This window comes from Phyllobates terribilis, unplaced genomic scaffold, assembly GCF_046119375.1.
Source record: "Phyllobates terribilis strain yellow unplaced genomic scaffold, ASM4611937v1 Scaffold_7__3_contigs__length_470593459, whole genome shotgun sequence".
NCBI classification, from domain to species: Eukaryota; Metazoa; Chordata; class Amphibia; order Anura; family Dendrobatidae; genus Phyllobates; species Phyllobates terribilis.
This window is the reverse complement of record NW_027362767.1, coordinates 363,032,273-363,056,249: the sequence shown is the minus strand read 5'-3', so window position 1 is coordinate 363,056,249 and position 23,977 is coordinate 363,032,273. Positions and strand designations below refer to the sequence as shown.

General features: G+C 40.3%; 1 protein-coding gene across 4 annotated transcripts in view; it reads left to right on the top strand.

The window, feature by feature from the left end:
• The window catches only part of DOCK11 (dedicator of cytokinesis 11), a 333,016-nt gene that overhangs the window by 211,559 nt on the left and 97,480 nt on the right, over positions 1-23,977 (top strand). For all 4 annotated transcript variants that reach the window (XM_073641338.1, XM_073641340.1, XM_073641339.1 and 1 more), the window contains 5 exons: positions 6,842-6,981; positions 12,638-12,753; positions 15,112-15,249; positions 17,590-17,772; positions 20,390-20,503. In XM_073641338.1, the coding sequence (XP_073497439.1) occupies positions 6,842-6,981; positions 12,638-12,753; positions 15,112-15,249; positions 17,590-17,772; positions 20,390-20,503 (691 nt within the window). The remainder of the gene's footprint in view (positions 1-6,841; positions 6,982-12,637; positions 12,754-15,111; positions 15,250-17,589; positions 17,773-20,389; positions 20,504-23,977) is intronic.

Sequence of the window (23,977 nt, the reverse complement as noted above, 5' to 3'; positions counted from 1 at the left end):
AGGCACGTGACATTTTTTGATCGCTTTCTATTCCAATTTTTGGGAGACAAAAACCAACAATTCAGGAATTTTTATTTTTTTATGCTGTTCCGCGTGTGGTAAAATTGATAAGGCAGCTTTTTTCTTCGGGTCAGTAGGTTTACAGCGGTACCACATTTATATCGTTTTTCTATGTTTTGGCGCTTTTACACAATAAAAACTATTTTATAGAAAAAAATATTTTTTTGCATCGCTTTATTCTGAGAGCTATAACTTTTTTATTTTTTGGCTCATAGAGCTGTATGGCAGCTTGTTTTTTGAAGGACAAGATGACGTTTTCAGCGGTACCATTTTTATTTATATTCGTCTTTTTGATCGCGTGTTATTCCATTTTTTGTTTGGTGGTATGATGATAAAGCATTGTTTTTGCTTTGTTTTTTATTTTCTTTTTACCGTGTTCACTAAAGGGGTTAACTAGTGGGACAGTTTTATAGGTCAGGTCGTTCCGGATGCGGCGATACCAAATATGTGTACATTTATTGTTTTATTTATTTTTTTCATAATAATATTTATTGATGGGTACATTATATTTTTATTTTTGGTGGATTATTATTTTTTTTATATTTTTACAATTTTTTTTTTCACTTTCTGACAGTTTCATCGCTGTCACCATTGGGGCTCACAATCTAATTTCCCTATCAGTATGTCTTTGGAATATCTTCTCCATGCTTTTCTAGGTTTATGAAGCTGACCATGCATCAAACATTGCTTTCAACTGAACAGTTAAAGGGGTATTCTTATTTCGTAAATGTATGGCATATTCACAGGACCTGGGCAGAGTTCCCCCTTCGTGGCCACTGTGAAAGCAGATGTGGCACATGCACGGCTCCCTCCAGTCAGGTTTCCGTTCTGAAAATAGCTCAGATCATTTCAGATGTACAATAAATGTGAATAGAGGAGCTAGGCGAGCAGAGCCACCTCTCTAATTGCAATATTTGAAACAGTCACACAACATTTTTTGCCATCTACGTTTAGCTCAAAATCATACATAAAAAGCAGTAAGCAAGGTGTGGTAGAGCACAAGTGACATAATTCATGTACAAGCTACAGCATTGTGCAAGGTTTGTGTATGCAATCATTATTAACAAGATTAGACCTGATTGTGGTTCAGTGCCAGATATTGGCATTTAGAGAACATTTTCCGGTTTGCATCCAGCTATGTACTTAATCACAGTAAAATGTTAATCTTGGCAAACCTAAATTCTTACCGATCATATTACAACCATGTTCAGAAGGGATAGGGCACAATTTTGGCACCATGTTAGCTGTATAAAATGTACAGGAGTGTGCAAAAACTCAAGAGTCTGCTTCGGAGAAAAGATAAGTACATGCATACTGATGTGGTATCTTATGTAATTAAACCTTTTCCCAAAATGTCTCGTACCCCCTTTTCCTCCTTAAAAAAAATGTGATTGGCGCATCTGTATAAAAGCCTGATCTATCAAAATATAAAGTAATTAAACCAGTACGATAAATACCTTAAAGCAAAAAAGAAGTCAAAATGCCAGAATTGCCATTTTTCAGTCACGGCACCTCTACACCCACCCTAAAAATGCAATAAAAAGCTATTCATACCCCCAAATCGTATGCAATATAAATATCAGCTCATAAAAAAAAAAAACCTCAAACATCAATAATTTTTTTTACAAATTACTGAATTATTTATTTTTCCCTTCTGATGAACTTTACAAATTTGGTATCAACCTGTAGAATCTTATTGCCAGGTCATTCCAAGCAATGAACACCATCAAAAAAAAAAAATCCAATGGTGGAATTGCAACTTTTTCACCATTTCTCCACACTTGGAATATTTTTTCTCTTCTTTCTAGACCATTTTATGATAAAACGAATGGCGTCATTCAAAACCTCAACTCGTCCCACAAGTTAGAAGGCCACATACAGCTATGTCTATGGAAATTTTGAAAACTTATGGCTTTCGGAAAGGAGAGGAAAAAAACAAAACCGCAAAAACAAAAATTGACCAAGGCAGGAAGGGTTAAAGTAAAGTGGTCTATGGTGGAAAAAGATTGTACAGGTGTAACTTGTGTGCATGAGTTCAATATAAAACATCAATCCAGAGGATGACTGGGCTGATGGAGGCCAAAACGAGTCCTTCCAAAGACCATACCAAGGACCAGGGGACACTCGTTACGGGTGGAAGAAAGGCAATTCCGGCACCTAAACAGGAAAGGGCTCTTTACAGTCAGAGCAGTCGGGCTGTGGAATGCCGACCACAAGAGGTAGTGATGGCCGACACTATAACAGCTTTAAAAAAGGGCTGGATGATTTTCTCAGTACACATGACATTGCGGGTTACAGTTAAATTATGCAAAATGTTACAGCTATAGTAGTACATTTAGTACGGTAATAGTAATTACATAATTAGGTTTGATCCAGGGTTCTTGGATTCATCGCCTTTTCTCGGGGTCGAGAAGGAATTTTTCCCTTGTTACATGGCGAATAAGCCTCCTTACCTTGACGTGCCAGAGCTGGTGTGTCACTCTCCATAAGGAGAAACGCTACCCCTTAGGCCTCAGTCCAGAGCCTCTCATCTAGCCAAATCAGTTCTCATACTCGAGGGCCAACAGCCTGAAACACCGTGTCTGCAGATTGAGATTCTGATTTGGCTTTTATCCTAAGTCATATTGCACGACTCGTTAAAGGGTTGATTGTGACTTGTAGGATTGCTGCTTCCAATAGGTGGCGCTGTAGAGTACAAGTCCTCTTTTTCTCTGAAGAGGCAATTTGCATATTAAATTTCCCTTGTTACACAAATTGGCTGAATGTGTCCTGGGGTTTTTGTCTTCTTCTGGATCAACAGATTTAGGCATAGGGATTTTAGCAATACCTTTATTAGAATCACAAGAGTAATACAAAATATAAAACAAATTAAAAAATTATAAATGGGTTCATTTTTAATTGTAAAAGAGCAACAATAATAAAAATGGTAATAATACATTTGTGAGGCCTAGTCTCAGTTAGTTAGTCAGTTAGTGTAGGGAGTACAATTGGAGGAGGAAAGTTGAACTTGATGGACCTAGGTCTTTATTCAACCTATGTTACTGTGACTGGTGGAGCTCATTGGAGGAAACAATCATAAGGTTGGGGCTATACGGCAACATTTGTTGCATGACAGCAATTCTCTGAAAAACATTTGTGCAATTTGCTGTTGCATGATTATTGTAGACCTGTGATTTTGCTGTAAATAAAACTACAATTGCAGAAAAGTCACAAGACCATAGAAAATCATTACATCCAATGTTGTATTGTGGTGCTGCAATTTCAGCCTAGCCTAGAGGGATACAAACCGATTTTGTATAATTACTGTAGCTACTGTTTAGCTGAGGTTTCAAGACTTTTTTTCTGCGCAGCTTGTGACACTTCTCTTGGATATTATTTGAAATTCAGATGGAGAAATGCAAGAAGGTATGGGGAGACAAGTGCTACGAGATCAGTCCCAATTCTCAAAAGTGCTCCTCATCTTTGATGTAAACCGCTCCTAATGTAACCCCTTTGCTTTTGACGCAGTTTAGTGCTCTTCCATGTCATGCACCTCTGTGAAGTCTTAAGCATAAAACTTGCTTTCTCCGGGAAGGACAACTGTGCATGCTCCATTTTGGTGGTGTATGGTGCATGTGCAAGATTTATCATTGAAGTCACAACATACCAGAGCAGTGCAGCCATCAGTCAAGGCGCGCGATAGACAGGCTTTACATCAGAGAGCGCTTGGGAGAGCCCTCGGATCACTTATCACCTATTCTGACTCCAGGACTAAGCTGCAAGCATAGGGTGCTGTGAGACACCATTTCTAGGCTGTCTCTTTACCGTACTCACACAAAGTGATGTCCTCAGTTAGCTTAACTCGACTGCAGGAAACATGTTGAAGATTCAGAAGAAGATTTATTTTCTAGCAGAATTCTTTATGATGTGCAAACGTGCGGCAGGTAAAAAAGACTTGTTAGAAACAGGCTGGAAGCACATGAGCTTCTAATATGGCTGAAGATGGTGAACGAGGAAGAAGATTGGGGAAGAAAGGAGGGGTTACTGACATCAAAGCTACATCAGATCGAGAAAGGACAAACTTCGAAGGAAGGCAAACCTTACTGCATAGCAACAAAACAGCAATGCATAACAACTAAATGATGGTGCAGTACCGTCTGTAAGTTTCCCAAATCATGTGTCATGACATCACCTCTTTGGAGAATTTTTCTTTTTCTGGATTGCAAAGTGTATAACAAAGTTATGTTTGCACTTGTGTTTTACTACCCTACCCTAAAGTGATTACTTTATTAACATAAAGCTCCTGAGAGGTTCCCTTTAATAGTATAAAATAAAGGAAAATGTCCCCTTTTATTATAAAATATGTAATAAATTACAAAAATACAGGTCCCTGGAAAACCTTCATCTCTAAAGTTGTCATGTTTTAAGTACATCACAGTTCACTGTTGAATGCATTAAGGATATAAAGAATAGAGGTTACAGTCACTTTAGTGACATCCAGAGAAGATCCGCATAGGAGGAAATAGTTGTTAGCAGGTTTATTTATTGGACATTGTTTTTTTGGACCAGTCTATCTACTGGCTCACCATTTCTTCACATATCCTTATTTGCCTTACAAGGGTATTCTCCAGTTTGGAAGTTATTTTGTATCCATATCATAGGGGATGACCTCCTAACCAACACCACCAATCCCGAAAAACCGGGGATGAGAAGAGCCCTGTGTGAATGGAGCAGTGGTCAATCATATGCCTCGCCTCTCCATTCACTCTTATAGGAGTGTCGAAGGTCCCATTAAGAATGTGCAGAGTACATGTCAACCACCGCTCTATTCACATGAGGCTCTTCAGAGCCCCGGTTCTCAGGATCAGTTGCGGTAGGACCCATAGAAATCAGGACATTTTCCCCTATCCAGATGTTGGGGATAACTTTGAAACTTGACAATACTCCTTTAGGCCCCCTTCACATGTCTGAATAATACCGGTACCAGTGTCATCATAATACTGGTACCAGTCTCATCAGTGTTTTGGATCAGTGTGCTATCAGTTAGCCATCAGTGTGTCATGAGTGTGCCATTCATTTTTTTCCGGTATGGCTTAAACGGGTTGTCCACTGCTAAGACAACCCCTTCTTGAACTAAATGTTTGGCCCTGATAAAAAAAAACTATACCCACCTCTCGTGCTGGCGCTGTTCCAGTGGTGTCGGCACTTGGGGTCCCGGGGCTTTGGTGTGGTGAAATGACACGTGGTGCCCGTTACCCAATCAGTGCTGGCGTCACTGTCCCCGCTTTCGTACGAAATTGAACATGAAAGAGGAAGTGAGATCATGTGCAGCCTGGACTTCCTCTTCATGTTCAAAACGTCTAAAGGTGACACCAGCGCTGATTTGGCGCCAGGCACAACGTGTCATTCCACCGCACCAGAGCCCCGGGACCACGAGTGCTGACACCGCTGATACAACGCCGACACGGGAGATGAGTATAGGTTTTTTTATTTTATCCGGGCCAAACATTTAGTTCAAGAAGGGGTTATCCTAGTAGTGGACAACCCCTTTAAGAAAAATCAATTGCAATGCAATATTAAAAACGCACAGCACACGGACAGGACACGGATGACACACGGAGGGCATCCATGTGCTCTACGTGTTTGCCATCAAAGCTGCTGGTAAAAAACACACATGTCCCCATGTGATGTGCACAGACACACGGTCCATGCAAACACACGGATAGGTGCATTTTACTTATATTTCGGTGATGTGCAGTTGTCTACTCCCCATGCATATGACGCCGCATACGCAGTGTTGTATGAATTATGTGTGACTGTCCCAATGTACGTATATATGTGTAGTTATTGTATGCTGTGATTGTTCACATACAGTATTATTACATTCCTGCATGGAATGTAGAATCCATGCATTTTGCATTGTAAATGTATTCTCACATTTATGGGTAATTTTACTTGGTGGTGATATGATATACCGTATGTATTTACTTGGGAAAATAGGTCCAGAGTTGCGATCCTTGTAGCCAGCATCCTATCGTCCATGTGCAGATGACACATAATACATAAGGTTGAATGTTATATACACTTGTGATCCTGTTCTCCCCAGGGGTGGGTGATCCCCCCCCCCCCGATGATGGGTGGATGCCACCCCATATAATAATTGAGTTGGGTTACAAGGACCTTCTTTAACCCTTATTTCTTCTGATTAGGCTCTTGAGGACATTAATTATTAGTTATTTTCTAGCTCATATCATTGTTTTGCTAAGTAGCACCATTTTATTATAATAACCTGTCCTGCCATGCCTTACTGTCATGTTACTTAAATAGTGACCTTTATATACGCAAGCTGTATATTTCTTTGAGCACATGATATATGTTGATTATTGTTAGTGTTCATACTTAGTATCCATATTGGTACATACCCATTGATGATTGATGTTAATTGATGCATGATGTTCACATCCCTTTCAATATCAGCACTTTCACACCATGTTATGCTTGATGACGGCTCGTTGCTGTATATTCTGGAGCCGAAATGTCACACTGAGATGAGTGAATAATTACCACCACTTTTTTGCATACTTTATTTGGATATTTTTTTTGTATCTGTTTTATGTTCTGTGTATGCTGCTCGGGTTTATTGTAGAAATGGACACTCACTTCTGGCAGATATATTTTGTACTATTTGTTCAGCTGTTGACATGATTTCATTAGTGTTTATTTCTTAGATAAACTTAATGTGACCCGTCAGTCTGTGCTGCCTTAATAGGTAATAATGTCTTCAAATCAACTGTCTTTTTAGGGTCCAGGATGCCTGGATATCTAAGCACTTTGTGGCAGGAGATAGAAAATCACAGACGATGCCTGCTCTGCGGAGTAGAGCTGGAGCCACACGTCTGCAACACCTTAGCAGTTTAGAAAGTTCCTTCACTCTGAATCATAGTAAGTAATTACAACACATTACATCAACTTTCTAGAAAATCATAGTAATGATTATGATGCTTATTGCTGGCGATTATTCATTCCAGGGTAACTAGAACACCCAGGCCACAAAATAGGGGTCACACCCAGGTCCAAGAGTTTCTGCCACATATGATGAGACCAGTACTGTAAATTACATGTCATATATGGGAGGCCTTGTTTGTAGTGGGACCAGAAACTCCAAATAACTCTCTGCTAATCCCTGCCTTCAGTCTAGGTTTTTCTGGACTAAAAGGCCAGGTTTACATAGGCGTATTTCAGCATCTGTATACGGACTGCAATGCCCGGATTGACTGCAGGTCTCCTGACTTGAACTTACAGCCTAATATATGTTTATGAGACTATAAATTTGGGTCGGAAGACTTGCAGTAAGTATAAGGAGGTGGGGAGTCGAAAGTGCGCTTCATCAGCGTTCTAAGGCACTCGTGACCAAATGTCGCCATCTGCTGAGCAAGTTGAGTAAGGTGGAACCAGAAGATGGTGGAAGTGTTTCTGAGAGGATGGAGTTGAAGAGGGCACCAGGTAGCTGTGTCGGAGTTACCAAATATAAAAGGGCGGAGTGGCAAGGCGGGAAGAGAGTTGGCTCCAACCAGTGAGAGGAAGGACGTATGAATGGTGGAACGCAGAGGCTGAGCGACTGAGAAGGGGCTGGGGACTGAGACTAGCGGGGCATCATGGCCCAATAACCAGAGCCCAGGCAACACTGGTCAAGACTCGGAGCTCAGACTACGTCGGTCAAGACCCCATGTTCAGCCGCCGCTGGTCAAGCACAAAAGGTCGAACTCTGGTCGTCCAGAGGGACCAGGTGTCTGCCGTGGTGACCAGGAGGCGTGAGTGAACCAGGCAGTTACTTCCAGCGTAGACACACGGTACTGGGTGTGGGACAGGACACAAGGTACTGGGGCCGGTCATTGTGAGGAACACATATACAGTGTTATGTGACTGGCTACTAGAGACCTGTGGCCTAGCGGGAAATACCGGTGACACCGTTAGTGCCAATATAACAATTGAAACTACTTGAAAGACGTATTGCAGCGAGGGGCCTATAATCATGAGCATCGCATGGGAAAGTTAGAACAGAAAGACATTAGAGCAACATCCACACTGAGCGATAGATAGAATAGAGAATAAGGTATTGAAACTGTTAAATCGCTGTCAGATCCATTATTGCTGATATTGTGTAACTTGTTACCCTGTATCCAAACAATTGACTGTTTCCATAATTAACACCTTCACTTCCATGTTAGGAAAATAAATAACTTAGTTGGTTGCTTCCGTCTTGTCTCCATCTGTGTGTTGCATGCTAGTAACCTGTTTACATCAGTCCGGGCATTACGGGCTGTGAAGTACGCCCGGGTGAACCCAGCTTAACCCTACGTCAGGCGCATCTCTGGTTCATCAGAGTTTGGGCGCAATGCGCCTGACAGGAACAGGATAGAAAATCCCCTATAATATCTAGCTATCTCAATTTTAGGGCTTTAGAAGTAATCAGTGACCTTCTTAGGGATGTATTAAAAGAGAGTACACAAAATCAGATGCAAGGAAACTCAATTAATAACCATAAAAGTAATAAAACAAAAAAGTCCCCAAATTTTACAACCACTTCCAAATAGCCTCCGGTTTTCAGGACATAACTATTACTAAATATTAAAATTAGGTAAAAAACTTAATCGCAAGGCATTTAGATGCTACTGGAGTCATATTCACTCAGATTCAGATGTTAAAAGTTCAACAGAAGAAACACATTGACAGAGAGAAAAGCAAGGTTGGCAGATCATATTATCATATCATATCAGAGATTATTATTAAGTGTTCGTGTCACACCTGCTCTCCGCAAGGATGACGGTAAAACTGAGTTGGGGGAGGTTTCAAGCAGCATCTAAGGATAGGAAGGTACTGGGAGGGGCGGCATCCCCTGCCGCCTTGGAGAGGAGGGGGAAACAAAAACGTGTGAGCTGTGCCTGTTAGGCCCATTGCCCCTGACGCAGGGTTAAAGGTGATTGGCAGCGCTGAGGTGCCTGAGCATTTTCTCCAGACAGTGCTCCCTGCAGGCAAGCCAGCGCTGTCAATCACTAGTGATGGAGACAATCATACCAGTGGCCGGAGCGTAGCACTGAGCCTTTTGGCCACACCAAGGGTGCATGAAGCAGTCTAATTAGCATATCTGATTAATCTTCAGTTTTTACAGCAGTTTAGAAACAGCCTTTAGAAAATTGGCGACACAATTTTTAATAGGAGCCATGACCCCTATAAGGCTATGTGCTTAGTTTATAACTTCCAAAAGAAAAAATTATTGAAGCACTGTTGAAAATATTATTGTCTTATTTTCAATCTCATAAGCAAGATAAGGTGTATAAACAGACAGCACGCGGCTTTCTGTTTGTATTGCTTATCCTGCTTATGTGCTTGAAATAAAGAATATAATATTTGGCGTAATTATTTTTTTTTATTGGAAGTGATTGCAGAGACTATTGTGTGATTGCAGAGGGCTACTACAATACACTAGTTCATCGCTAATATGTATAATGCTGCTGCAGTGAGTGACCTGGGCTGACTTGTTTTTTGTTCCCATATTTGCCTGGTTTATACTTTTAGTTTGGGCTGACAGATTCCCTTTAATTTCTTTAGCCCTTGTGGTGATTTTTTTTTTACCTGGTGATCAATAGTACAGGAGGGGATTAAAATTTATTAAGGTAGAAGAGAGGATAATATCTTATGTGTCTTATTTCAGTATGGAGAGACGTGAAATTAGGATGTAGGGTAGGATAGTTAAAGAGAATCTTTCATTAGGTAATCTGAGAGCAGCATTATGTAGGGACGGAGACCCTGATTGCAGTGATGTATCACTTAGTTTACTGGGTGCAGCAGTTGTGATAAAATCAGTTTTCTCTGCTGCAGATCCTGCAGTGCTCAGAATGCTGAGCCCTGTATAATCCCGCCCACACCACTGATTGGCAGCTTTCTGTGTACACTGTATGTTGACAAAAAGCTGCTAATCAGTGGTGGGGGCGGGCTTGGACCAGGAGGCACAAGGCCAGTTGTGCTGTAGTGATAATCTCTAGTTGATAAAACCCTGATTGTATTGAAAGAGCAAAACACAGTTTAGTAAGTGACACAGCGCTGGAATCAAGGTCTTATCCCCTACATCATGGTGCTCTCAGATTACATAGCAAAAATCTGGTGAGAGATTCCCTTTAATTTATTGTTCCTTGGTGATCAATTGTAAATAGAAGGTGAACTGGTGGTTTAATCAGATTTAGTTTCCCATCCAGACTATAGACTCTAATTCAAAGGGACTTTTTAGCTATAAGTTTTCTTGATAAAAGTTCATCTTATTGTGCAAAGAATATCATACATTTGTACTTAACTTGTTCATGCCCATTCAAATTGTTGTTTTTTGCGTTTTAATTATTCAGTATTACGTCACAGTGTGTGTTCTCTGCTGCTGTTATGGAAGCAATTTAGTGTTTGGAAGATTTATTGTATTTAACTTCAACATTATTCTGCTTAAAAGTTACACAAAAAAAATCACACTCAGGTGACTAGTATTTTCCCTTAAAGGATTTGTACACCTTCACAACGAATTTTTGCAAAATTAAGCAACTTTATGAATAGTCTTCATTAATTAGTGACAGTACTATAAGTGGTAGAAAATGAACCTATTTCCTTCCAGGAGACTGCCGGCTTTTAGTCATAGAGTCGGTATTGAGGAGTGATTACAGTCATCACTCACAGCATTCCTCACTAAAATGTAAGCACGCCCCAGAAACTTTGATTGACAGCTCTGCACAAATGTATTGCAAATCCTGCTGTCAATCAAACTGTTGGGGCGTGACAGCCGTTGCTCGCAGTATAGTTTACGGTCATTGTAATCGCTCCCTTCACTCACCCTATGGAGTTAATTTTCTACTGGTAGCCTTGCTTTCAGTAAAGCAGCTGGGCAGCATTGTAATGCTATGTACCTGCAGATTAATCCAATATCTGTATGTAAATAGCGTTTTTCAATGAAGGGCTTCACTTTAACATGTTATACTGTTTTGCTACTTGAGAATGTTTGTAACTCCTTTGTCTAGCGGAGTACTTTTACAAATCTGTCAGAGCTTCTCATAAGCTCTGATGGCTCTCTCTGCTCCTCTTCTTCCCCCTTCTCTTAGTGTTCGGCCTCATTCAGATGTACAATTCTCATGTACGAGAAAAATGTATCAATTATTTTGATCAGAGTTTGATCAAAGTGTCATCAGTTTTTCTTGTACATGGAGAAAAAAAAGTTTCTCCACTTTCTCCTTTCTGACAATCTGAGAAATGTCAATGGGTCAATAAAAAAAAATCAGACTGCTCTTGGATGACATGAAGGTGCAGCCCGATTTTTATTTATTTATTTTTTTGTCATGAACCCATTAACTTGCATTGCCAACTTTCATCCAACTCTCGGTTCAAAATCGAACATGTCTCCGCGATTTTTCGCTGATGACTCTGTCCTTGAAAAATTACGGACATGTAAATGGCCCCATAGACTATCACAGGTACAAGTGTTGTCCATGAAAACCACAGAGAGCACTCGTACGTGAAAAACTGAATGAGGCCCTAGAGAGCAGAAGGGATGAGAATTATAGTAGAAGTTGTATTCAGGTCTCTACAATGTAGAGAGAGGGGAATGCATTCATAGTCTCCGCTGGGGCATAGAAAACAGGCTATTGAAAAAGAGGAAAGTAAATGAAGAGGAGGTTAGTGCAGGATAGAAGATGTGCTTATATGAATGAAGCACTCTGGATCCACAGAGAGAGAAACTCCCAAAAGAAAAAAATCTGAAACTTAAAGTGCACCTGTCAGCAGGACTGTGCTTAGTAAACCACATACACTGTCAGGTGGGTGCCATTACACTGATTAATATGATACCTTGCTTGATGAAATCCATCCTGCGGTTCTTTTATAATCTTTATTTTCAGTTTGGAGATAATGATATGCTCGTGCTTCGGGGTGGCCTTTGGGGAGGGGCTGTAACTGGTGCTCAGCTTATGTATTCCTATCTCTGGCCTCTGACAAGTCACTGTGCCTTCAGTCACCTGCCTACTATTTTAAATACTGCCTATGTAATTGTGTTCCAACCCTGAAATTTACATGCAGCAAAACTGCCCTTCCGCCCACGCATGCTCCGAAGCACGAGCATCTCATTATCTCAAAACTGAAAATAAAGATTATAAAATAACCACAGGATGGATTTCATCAACAAAGGTATCAATTTACTCAGTGTAATGTCACCCGCATGACCGTGTATGTGGTTTACTGAGCACAATCCTGCTGACCGGTGCGCTTTAAATCATGCTACAAATTGCATATAAGGAGAGGCATGTAAATGAATAAAAGAGTGAAGTCTGCTGACTTAATCTTATCTGAAGCATATTTTTTTTACTAAAGGTAACCACTGACAAATGTAAAAATATTTTTTTCCATGTCAAAAAATTATCCATAACCTTTAATGATGTATTTGGAAACAAAGGTTTACCCCATTGCTTTGGGTCTAGAGACAAATACCATTCATGCAGTTATTTGTTTGTTACTTATGGATATTTGTTGTCCTGTATATTACATATTTTATTAAAGATGATTCACTTTACAGGTTCAGGTTTTACTGAAGCTGATATTTTACATCAAGCATTGCTGGAAGGTAACTGTACGACAGAAGTGTCCTTGACTGTACTGGATACTATCTCTTTCTTCACGCAAACCTTTAGGGTAAGGATTTGCTCTTCAGAGAACAGCATAAATTCTGTGTGCAAGAAAAAGGCTCGAGAAAAAAAATAATTGTGTTTTCCTGTACTAAATCCAGGAATTATGTTACTCTGTTCTGAATACAGAAGAGTTAGTTCTCGATTCATGATTGCATTGCATATTTTTTTTGTCTAGTTTTTGGTGTTTTTCGCCTGTTTTTTTTTTTTTAATTTGCACCTTATTCCTCTTTTAATTTGTGCTTTTTTTAAAGTCTATTTTATATGTGTTTGTCTGTTTTTTTATTGTTTATGTTCATCATCGTATGCGGGGTTTGGGGTTTCCAGATATTCTAGGATGATTCATCAATTGCAACTTTTTAAAGCGTCACAAAATGTTTGTGCAAATGTACCCCAGTTTTCCCTTGGAGTGATTTTATGTACGCCTGAAATTTTTTTGCATAAATTTTAGCAGAACCTGCGAATTATTCACTAAAAAGTGGCAGAAAAGATTAAAGATGGGAATTGAAAAAACTCTATTGATGCAGTCATGTGTGGATTACATGCATTTTTTTGTTAATTTCTGCGTATGAATTTTTTACCTGCGGAATTTCTGCATCTAGTGCAAGTTTATGGGGATAAACCCCACATAAAACTCGGCGTACCCGACAGAAATTGACAGGTTGTGGATTTCAAACACCAACCACAGGTCAGTTTGCACTGAGTAAAATAAAAGCACGGTGGGCATGAGATTTCTATAAATCCCATCGACTTTGCTGAAACTGTAAGTTGCTGTGCTGTGTTTTTTGCACAGTGCAATTTTGCAGCATCAAAAACTCATTGTGGGAACTTAACCTAAGAACAATCCCTAATGAAGAAGGATGTGATGGATTTTGTTAGAAGCATGTTCGTAGGTACATAATTGCCAACATTTACAGAGCAAAATTGGGGAAAATTAATCTGCAAGAAATCTTTATTTAAGAAATTGTTACAAAATATAGTGCAAATCTGTATCAGCTCATACCTGGCTTAGATTTTAGTGTCTGGTGCAAGTACTGCTTGCACCTTTAAATAAACTTAGTGCACTTCACATACTGTGCATAGCATTTACACTTCAGAATTCTGAATATTTAATACACGCACCTGGAATACCTCAAACAGCCCAGGAACGTCCCAAAACGCCCTACCTTGAAAATAGCTTTGTTAAGCCCTGTCCCTTTGCAATAACATCACTGGATCATCTTGACAAAAATGGGACTGATTGCAGCTAGTGACATAAAACTTACCATCTGAGTCGAATTAAAAACACTTTGGCTCATTAGGGAACTTACTAAATTATGCTTGAATTTAGTAAAGGGTTCTCCCGTCTTCATAGTCTGATATTGTCAGATAGTACAAGTACTAGTGAAAAATACTACCGGTATTTAAAATTTTCAGCTGTTTTTGATATATTAACACTTTTCTTAACAGCTCGCTGCCTTAGAGACTGATCACTGCTGCTAGACAGCAAAACATGTGCCGTGCTTACAAGCTCTTTTCTGTTGAGCTTGTAAGTACTGTTTTGAAGCTGGCTAGGACTCCTGGAGTGCGCTGTTACCTGCTATTCCCTGGCAGCATCACTGATGTGATTACAAGCTAGACAGCAGCAGTGGTGATCGGTCTCTTAGGCAAAGTGTTAATATCTCAAGACCGGTTGCAAATATTAATAAGTAGTAAATTGCAAAAGTGGTTATTTTTACCAGCCATATCTGACACTATCCATCTATGAAGATGGGAATTACCCTTTAAAGGGAAACTGTCACAGGTTTTTGCTAACTCATCTGAGAGCAGCTTAATGTAGATAAAGAGAAGCTGAATCCAACGATGTATCACTTAGATTACTTGGGTGCAGCCGTTCTCACATAGATTGTTTAGATTTAGCAGAGCTGAGAAAGCAGAGCTGAGAAAGGTAACCCAGCCCCCACCAGGCTCTGTATGTACAATGTCCATAGACAGTGAGGTGCTTAGCACATGAGGGGGCGTAGCTGTAAATATTAATCTCTTAGTAATAAATCCTTCACAGTCATTAAACAACAGCACCCACTTTCACAAGTGACACATCCATGAATTCTGTGTCTCAGCCTCTATCTCCTGCTGTCTTCAGATGGAATAGCAAAAACCTGCTGACAGATTCCCTTTAAGTGCAAGCTATAACAGTAAGCTGCTAATCTTACTCTAGTGATGGCAGAATTTCATGCTTTGACTTCATGTTTGTGGGGCATTTTGAACTGAATGCAAAACATGTGACTCCAACTGCTAATATATTAAGCAGATTAACCATATGTCAGAAAATTAAGATTCCCATTCAATTTCAATTACCTGTATGTTTTTTTTTCACACCACATAGGCTCAACTCCTTAATACAGATTGTCAGAACCCATTGATGAAGAAAGTTTTCGATATCTACTTGGCATTTCTGAAAAATGGACAATCAGAAATCTGTTTAAAACATGTCTTTGCATCACTCAGATCCTTTATTAGCAAGGTAGGTTGTGTATGTAAAAGACTGTATTGGCATTACAATGTTTCAACATGTGTTCTGCACATAAAGCACTGAATGAAGGGGTTGTCCGGTGAAAACAAGTTATCGCCTATCCGTCTGATAGTTGATAATTTGCTGATCGATGGGGGTCCTACCATTGAGACTTGCACCCATCGGCAAAAAAGGGAATTTTTATCCCTGTTAGAAAACAGAGCGGCAGATTAGATGCCCGACTGTCGCTCCATTCATTCTCTATTGAGCTGTCGGAAAAAGCAGAGGGGTGTTCACAAGAAAAACAATCATATTTTATGTAAAAGTACTTATAATTAATATAATTGTCACTTAATGAAAGTAAATAGCCAAAATGACACTCCTCAACATTGAAATTTCAGCACCAAGAAGGAAAAAGTCATGAAATTATAGAAATAACGATGAATGGATAAACATTTGTTAATTACATGCAAATGATGAAAAAAATGGAAACAAAATTTAAAAAACATCTTGATTTATTCAGCATCGTGTATGAGCACCACGTCCAGAAATCCCCGCACTTACAGCCTTGGCTGCTCTCAGTGAGGTTATTTATTGGCTGACTGAGGAATGTTCTGCCGCTGAATGCGCTTGGGGAAATAATCAAGATCTGCTAATGGTACCTCCTTTGCAATTGCCGAACAATGATGTCCCAGATGTGCTCGATGGGAGACAATTTTGGACACTCAGAACGCCATGGTGGTTTAGGCCGAATAGGCTGCTCACAGTAGCATGAGCAACATGAGGCCTAGCGTTGTCATGTTGAAAAATGGCTCCTGGATTACTTTGGAGAAATGGACGTACCACTGGTTCCATGACCAAGTCAATGAAACGATGAACTCTTAGTGTGCCTGGAATGAAGACTAGAGGGGTTCAGTTACAATACATTATGCCACTCAACATCATAATCCTCAGTGTAGGACTGGTGTGACATTCCATCTTTAAGGCCTCTTCATTGACCTCACGTCACCACTCTCCAAGGCTATCATGGTGAAGAGCATGAAGTAAATGGATGTCTATCCTCTTCAGCTATGAGTCCCGCTTTTGTCTTGAACGCATTAATAGCCGGAGGGTAGTCTGGAGACCACAAAGGCAATGATATGAAGAGGCCTTATGGTATGTGGTGGCATATTGTACCACACCCCTCTAGTCTTCATTACAAGTGTAATAACATGTTGACACTTTAATGGTATTTGTCACGGGAGGTGGTGATGGAGTTTAACTTTTCCAGGATTCGTATCCGAGGGACCAAAGATTAGACAGTGTATAACTGCAGGTGTCTCCCACTGTCTTCTGTGACTGCAGAGTCATCAGTGAGTGTAGCTTGGCATTTTTGCTGTGTGCAGACGCAATGCTAACATTAAGGGCATGTTTACTACTTGTTTGCTGATTTGTGGCTGTTTAATAGCTGGATGGGTTGGCCGCACTTCCGAGCCTACAGAGTCATCACTAGCAGATCATTCTGTACATGTAGAGTATCATTGTTCTTAGCAGCACATTGTCCTGTGGAAACGAGCTGCAGAGTTTGCTTAAAAATCGTATCCCCTGACGAATGAGCATTTTACTTGTCCATTATGTGATCAGCAGCCATATTACTGCCATATTATCTGGAAACTAGTATTCCTAGGAATGCTCATTCTCGATAATCATGCACTATAAATCCAGCTTAAAGAAGACTTGTCACCTGGTCAGAAGTGGCCAGTTTTTGCTCTTATCGTATTCCCACTGCTCCCATTGGTATCAAACTTTTTCCTTTTTAATATCTGCCATTAGTGTTGAGCGAGCGTGCTTGTTTAACCCTTTCGCCGAGCACGCTCAGGTGCTTTCCGAGTATCTTTGGCGTGCTCGTATATTAAGTTAGAGTCCCTGCGTCTGCATGATTTATGACTGTTAGGCAATCTCTGCATGTGTTGAAGCTGACTGTTTTTTAAGGAATCCTCACATGTGTTGAGGCTGACTAACAGTCATAAATCATGCAGACGCAGGGACTCGAACTTACTATACGAGCATACCCAATAACTTGGAAACAACCCGAGCATGCTCGGCGAAAGGGTTAAACGAGCACGCTCGCTCATCACTATCTGCAATACATCAATATCTTAAAATATAGTACTACAGACTAAGTTTTGTTTATCAAAACAAGAATTATGAGAAAAAGTTTGTGGTAAAATTTGAGTCATGGAAAGTTAACTTCTCAATGTTTAAGAAGAGTTCTGCTCTATTGGGTCAGCACTGCATCTAACAGTGTAACTACTCGTGTCTTTTCAATGTCTTACTTATTACTGTCTAAACCCGTCATTTTCTGTTGATAAGTTTCCTTCAGCCTTCTTCAAAGGAAGAGTCAATATGTGTGCAGCGCTTTGCTATGAGGTCCTCAAATGCTGCACGTCTAAGCTCAGCTCCACCAGAAACGAAGCTTCAGCTATTCTGTATCTTCTCATGAGGAACAATTTTGAGTTCACCAAGAAACGGACATTTCTCAGGACACATTTACAGGCAAGTATGTAAAAAGAAAAGTGGTCGGGCAGCCACGTCACTCTCCAACTCAGGATAAGTTATATTGGTTAGATCAGAATTGACTTAAACTCTTTTTTTTTTTCACTATGACTTATTATTAGACTGGTATTCCGGTCTATATAAGTTATCATTGATTTGGTGACTGGTCATACATAAAAGGTTGTCCCCCTTCACCTATTTTTAACCTCTCAGTTACATGTAAAATAAAAAAGTGAGCTTTATTTATATTCTCCAGGTGCTCGACTGCTCTGATCACTGTTGATTGACTGCAGCGGTAACATCATATTGACAGCACTGTAGCCAATAACTGAGCTTAGCAGATCAGCCAATGTAGACACTGAGTGATTGGCTGTAACGCTCTCAATGTGATGTCACCACTGCAGCCAAACAGAGACTTTAATAGCGGCAGAGGCGCAGCCCAGGAGACGGGAAGGATAAGTAAAGTACAGTTTGTTTATTTTACACATAGCTGAGCTTATGGGCTAAAATAGGTGAAAGGGACAATCCTTTTAAAGTCTATGGCCTTGACAAATATTGATGAGCACAGTGCAGCACTCGGCCATCTTTATATTTTCAGTACTATAGACTCACAATTGTCTTGTGACCAGGAGAGAACAGGGGACACAAGTCTCCATTCTAGCAACCGGTGGGGATCCCAGCCGTCGGACCCACTAGAATCTAATAATCACCAGCAGATACTGATAATTCATGTAGACCAGAATATCCATTTAAGAGGAGTACACTGATTTAAACGTTAAGGTTTGTTATTTTGCATTACAACCAATTAAGATACAAAGCTATAGTGCAAAACGAATTCGTAATATTGAAAAATTATTTAAAAAAAAAATCTGAAATAGGTATATTTAGAAAAAAAAATGTTGAAAAATTAGAAAGGCGTTAGAATTAATGTTTAATTTCAGAACTCTATCATTATCTCTTACTTCTTGTTCAGTGATATAATTGGAAAACATAGCATAAGAAATGATGCCATCAATATAGCTCTTGGGTATAATAATGAGAATGTACATTTATGTAATAAAAGGTGCGATGAGAATTAGATTAGGTCTCGTCATGCATTAATGCTTACAGATTTCAGTAGACAACCACGTGAGAGATATTTCTAGTTTTAGTTTCTTTGAATATAAATGTATCTCTAACGCAACAATATGGAAAAAGCTTCTTTGCAATCATTATTAGTGCAAGTAAGAAGGATGAAGGGATGTCATATCTATCTTGTAAGAAAATTTGGTAATGGGATCACTGCCTTGTGGGGTAGACTCACTCTTGTAAGCTGCAGGATCATCAGTATTTTAGACCACAACCAAGGATTTTCTTTTAGCAATTGCTTCATATGGCAAATTATACCATAACAAAAGTCAAGTCCAAAAAAAGACTTTAACGTGAATTTCCAGTTATGTAAAAAAAAAAAAAAAAAAAAAAAGATTAAACTGCAGGTGTCTCCTTAATATTTCATTCTAAATAATTTGCATTGCCCAAAATAACAGCACAGATCGGCTGCAATCTGTAATTGTTGTAACAGGTTCATTGGGACTAAATATTTTTGAACATTTCTTGAGTATCCTGAAGTAAGATACAAAAGTAAGTTTGTTCTAAACCATCATCCAAGATTATTTAGTTTGACAATCGTTGCCTCATTAATGTTCAGTTTATGGAACCCATCAGTAATCGAGAAATTTAATAGACTGGTCTAAACAATTTAGACGTCAATTAAAGTTAAATCTAATCCCAGATTATGCTAATGGACATGTTCCTAGAAGGATGTGGTTTTTAGAGGTCGCTCCTTTCCGATCCCAGACACAGGAAGGAGACAGTCCTTCTCAAGGCTAGTGATGTCGACAAGAAAAGAGGACATTCACGACAAGAAAAGAGGACATTCCCGTGAGAGATCTATAAAGGTTAAATAAACAAATATTAAGATGCTACTAATGCCTGGGCTGAAACTTCCTGACATGGCATGAAATTTATGCTAAAATAGGGTACAATACTAAAAATGTTTTACTTTGTTGAAATTTGATTACTGCAGCGTTTTACAAGGTGATTAAAACATCCTTCTTGTCATTCAAGTTGTTTAAAGACCTTATTTGTATAGACTTTCTGTAGTCTAGTAAATCATAGTAAATACAATTTTATAGGTTCTCACTCTGAAGTTCCCTTAGTCAATATTGGGAAAGTGGTTGTATCCCTAATTGCATTATCTCCATCAGAAGGCTTGTTTTCCAAATTTTGTGCAGTCTTCACTCTATAGATCGCTTTATCCAGATCCGATTCGCAGACCAATGAACCAAGTGTCATATATTAGCCCTCCACATGTTCTATGATATAGAATCTATATAAGTCCCCTGTGTCTAACAAGAAGAAATGTAATGATACATTTCCAAAATCTGTGTTATGTGTACAACCCAGGAGGATACAGTACACTCATATTCATGCAGTGGTTTTAATAGGTTCAGCACAGTAAATGTTTACAGATAGTTTTGTTTGTCTAGACTGGTAATAATAAAAGTGTCATGTAATGGGCTTTAGGATTGTTAGATATCAGGTAATATTTCTTACAAGAAAGCATTCTTTTCTCCAGATCATAATTGCTGTAAGTCAGCTGATTGCCGACGTGGCTCTTAGCGGAGGATCCAGGTTCCAGGAATCACTTTCTATTATTAACAATTTTGCAAACAGTGACAAAGCAATGAAGGTATGTTTCCGGTTATTTATATATTTACTTTGTTATAGTTTCATTTGCTTGAAACACCAGTTTTTCACAATACCTGCCAGAACCACATGGGAAATCCAGTTAAAATGATCTGAAATGTCATAAGTGAGAGCCTGCCTGCCTGTTAGAAATAGCTGTGGATCATTATAGTATAAAGCTGACCACAGAGGTTGTCATTTTCAATAGCGGTATAAAATGTTATGCAATCGTCAACGATAATTAGTTGTCCAATGAAAATCTTCTCAACAGTCAAAAATTTTGGGGGTAAGACCACATGTGGCAGCTATTTGGTGGCTGACAGCAGCATTGGCTGATTGCTTGTTTAATAATCATTTGATTGTGTAGCATTGTTTTGGTAGGTGAAACAATTGTTTGCACTTTGTACACAATTCAGCCGCCCCGTATTACCATACCCTTATTGTTTATAGTTAAGGCCCCGTCACACTAAGCGATGCAGCAGCGATCCCGACAACGATACGACCTGTCAGGGATCGTTGCTGCATCGCTAATACATCGCTGGTGAGCTGTCAAACAGGCAGGCTCACCAGCGATCAGGGGAGCAGCGATATCGTGGAAAGAATCGTTCCACGATGTCCTGCTCCCGTTACCAGCCTGCTGCTTAAGCAGGAGCTGGCTGGTAACTATGGTAAACATCAGGTTACTAAGTGCGCGTGTGCCCCTAGTAACCCGCTGTTTACCATGGATACCACTCTGCTACGGTGCGCGGGAGCCTCTGCGCACCGTAGCAGAGTGGTATCCATGGTAAACAGCGGGTTACTAAGTGCGCGCGTGCCCCTAGTAACCCGATGTTTACCATGGTTACCAGCCAGATCGTTGGTCCCGCTGGTCACACACAGCGATGTGTGCTGGCCAGCGGGAGGCCAACGACCAAAAAATGGTCCTGGACATTTTGCAGCGATCAGCGACCTCACAGCAGGGGCCTGATCGTTGCAAAGTGTCACACATAGCGACATCGCTGGTGAGGTCGCTGGTGAGTCACCAAAACCGTGACTCAGCAGCGATCTCGCTAGCGATATCGCTATGTGAGACGGGGGGCTTTAGTTGTAACCAATAATTGATAAAACAGATAAAACAAATGTACAGCTGAAATTTTGGACACTAGTTGGACAACTTATCAGAAGTGCTGATTTTTTTTTCCAGTTGACCCTCATTATGGACACATATAAATGGACTCTATCTTTCCAGATTTTTTTATTTTTACTATAAGAATACTTGAAACATCAAAACTAAACTTTTTAAAAAGCTTCTCTAACTATGAAAATAACTATTGACTTTGGGGGTTAGGATTAATTTATAATGAATGATTTTAACAAATTTCAGAAAGGTTGAATATTTTTAACTTAAATAACTATAATATAGATGTACCGTATATTCCGGCGTATAAGACGACTTTTGAAGACTGAAAAATCTTCTGTCTAGTCTGGGGTCGTCTTATACGCCGGTAATGCTTTTGAACTTTCAGAAATTGACATGCGGGGATACTCTGGGGGTGTTAATAAGCTGCCGTGGCCGTATCCCTGCCATGGCGGAGTTAATATAAGGTGGAGGGAGTTAAAATACGGCGGCGGTAGGTCCAGACAGTCAGCGCTTCTGTGCTGAAACTGACACATCGCTGCGTATTCCCAGCTCCGGACACAGCGCAGGGCTTCTGTGCCGACAGCTTTCACTTGTCACAGAAGCGCTGCGCTGTGTCCGGAGCAGGGAAGTTCGCATCGCTTCTGTGACAATATATGAAAAGCCGGCAATTCAGCAGCGGCATAAGCCGGCACCCGACAATTTAGAATAGAAAGAATAGAGCTTCACACATAGATTAGATAGATAGAAACATGTCAGTCACATATATATGAAGTACAGTGACAGTATTGCTTACTGTACTTGTCATTTAGTGTAAAGGATTTATTAAAACAAATAATAGTGTTTTCATGCACCGTCTCTTTAAAAAAGCCGGCCGGCATTTCAGCGTCTGTACCCGACAATTTATAACAGAAAGATAGAGCATCACACATAGATTAGATAGATAGAAACATGTCAGTCACATATATATGAAGTACAGTGACAGTGCTGGTTACTGTACTTGTCATCTAGTGTTAAAATAACGGATTTATTTAAAAAAAAATTGGCGTGGGGTTCCCCTTAATTTTAGTCTCTAGCGGAGGTTAAGCAGACGGCTGGGGCAGATGTTTGAAGCCTGGGAAGGGGGTAATACCCACGGAGCTTCCCAGGCTACTAATATCAGCCCCCAGCTGAATACATAGCCTTTACTAGCTATTAAAATGGGGGACCCCCCAAAAAAAATGACGTGGGGTCCCCCCTAATTTAATAGCTAGCAAAGGCTAGGCAGACAGCTGGAGGCTGATATTAATAGCCCAGGAAGGGAGCCATGAATATTGGCCCCCTCCCAGGCTAGAAACACCAGCCGTCAGCCGCCCCAGAAATGGCGCATCCATAGGATGCGCCAATTCTGGCACTTAGCCTCGCTCTTCCACGCTGCCCTGGTGCGGTGGCAGGGGGTAATAGGGCTGGGGTTGATGTCAGCTTATAATGCCAGCTGACATCAAGCCCAGGTTAGTAATGGAGAGGCGTCTATAAGACACCCCCATTACTAACCCCATAGTAAAAGTTAAAAAGAACACAAACACCCAGAATAAAGTCCTTTAATTGAAATAAACACACAATTCTTTATTGTTCTAAATTAAACCATACTTACCATCACGCCCATTCCAGCTGAAGCCAACGAGCTCCTGCAATAAAAGTAAAATAATAAAGCAACCTCATCCTTACCTTTCCATGGTTCCCAGGACAGCTCCAGCTCTGCTGCATCGAGATGACAGGCTGGACCGCAGCAGAACGCTGCCATCCAGCCTGTCATCCCGCAGACACTGAGAAGCGCAGGCATGCTTGCGCTCTTCAGTGTCTCGCTGTGACGGCATCCAGATGAGCCGACAATGAACTCAGCTCACCTCCTGGACGTCCGTCACTGACAGCGTGGGAAACTTCTACTGCGCATGCGGGGAGCAGGAGAATTTTCCCACGCTGTCAGTGACGTGCATGAGGTGAGCCGAGTTCATTGGACATGATCTCGGCTCATCTGGATGCCGTCACAGTCAGACACTGAGGAGCACAAGCATGCCTGCGCTTCTCAGTGTCTGCCGCATGGCAAGCTGAACGGCAGCGTTCTGCTGCGGTGCAGCCTGTCATGTGAATGTAGCAGAGCTGGACCGGTCCTGGGAACCATGGAGAGGTAAGGATGAGGTTGCTTTATTATTTTACTTTTATTGCAGGAGATCGTTGGCTTCAGCTGGAATGGGCGTGATGGTAAGTATGGTTTAATTTAGAACAATAAAGGATTGTGTCTTTATTTCAATTAAAGGACTTTATTCTGGGTGTTTGTGTTTTTTTTAATTACTTTACTAGAAATTCATGGTGGTCATGTCT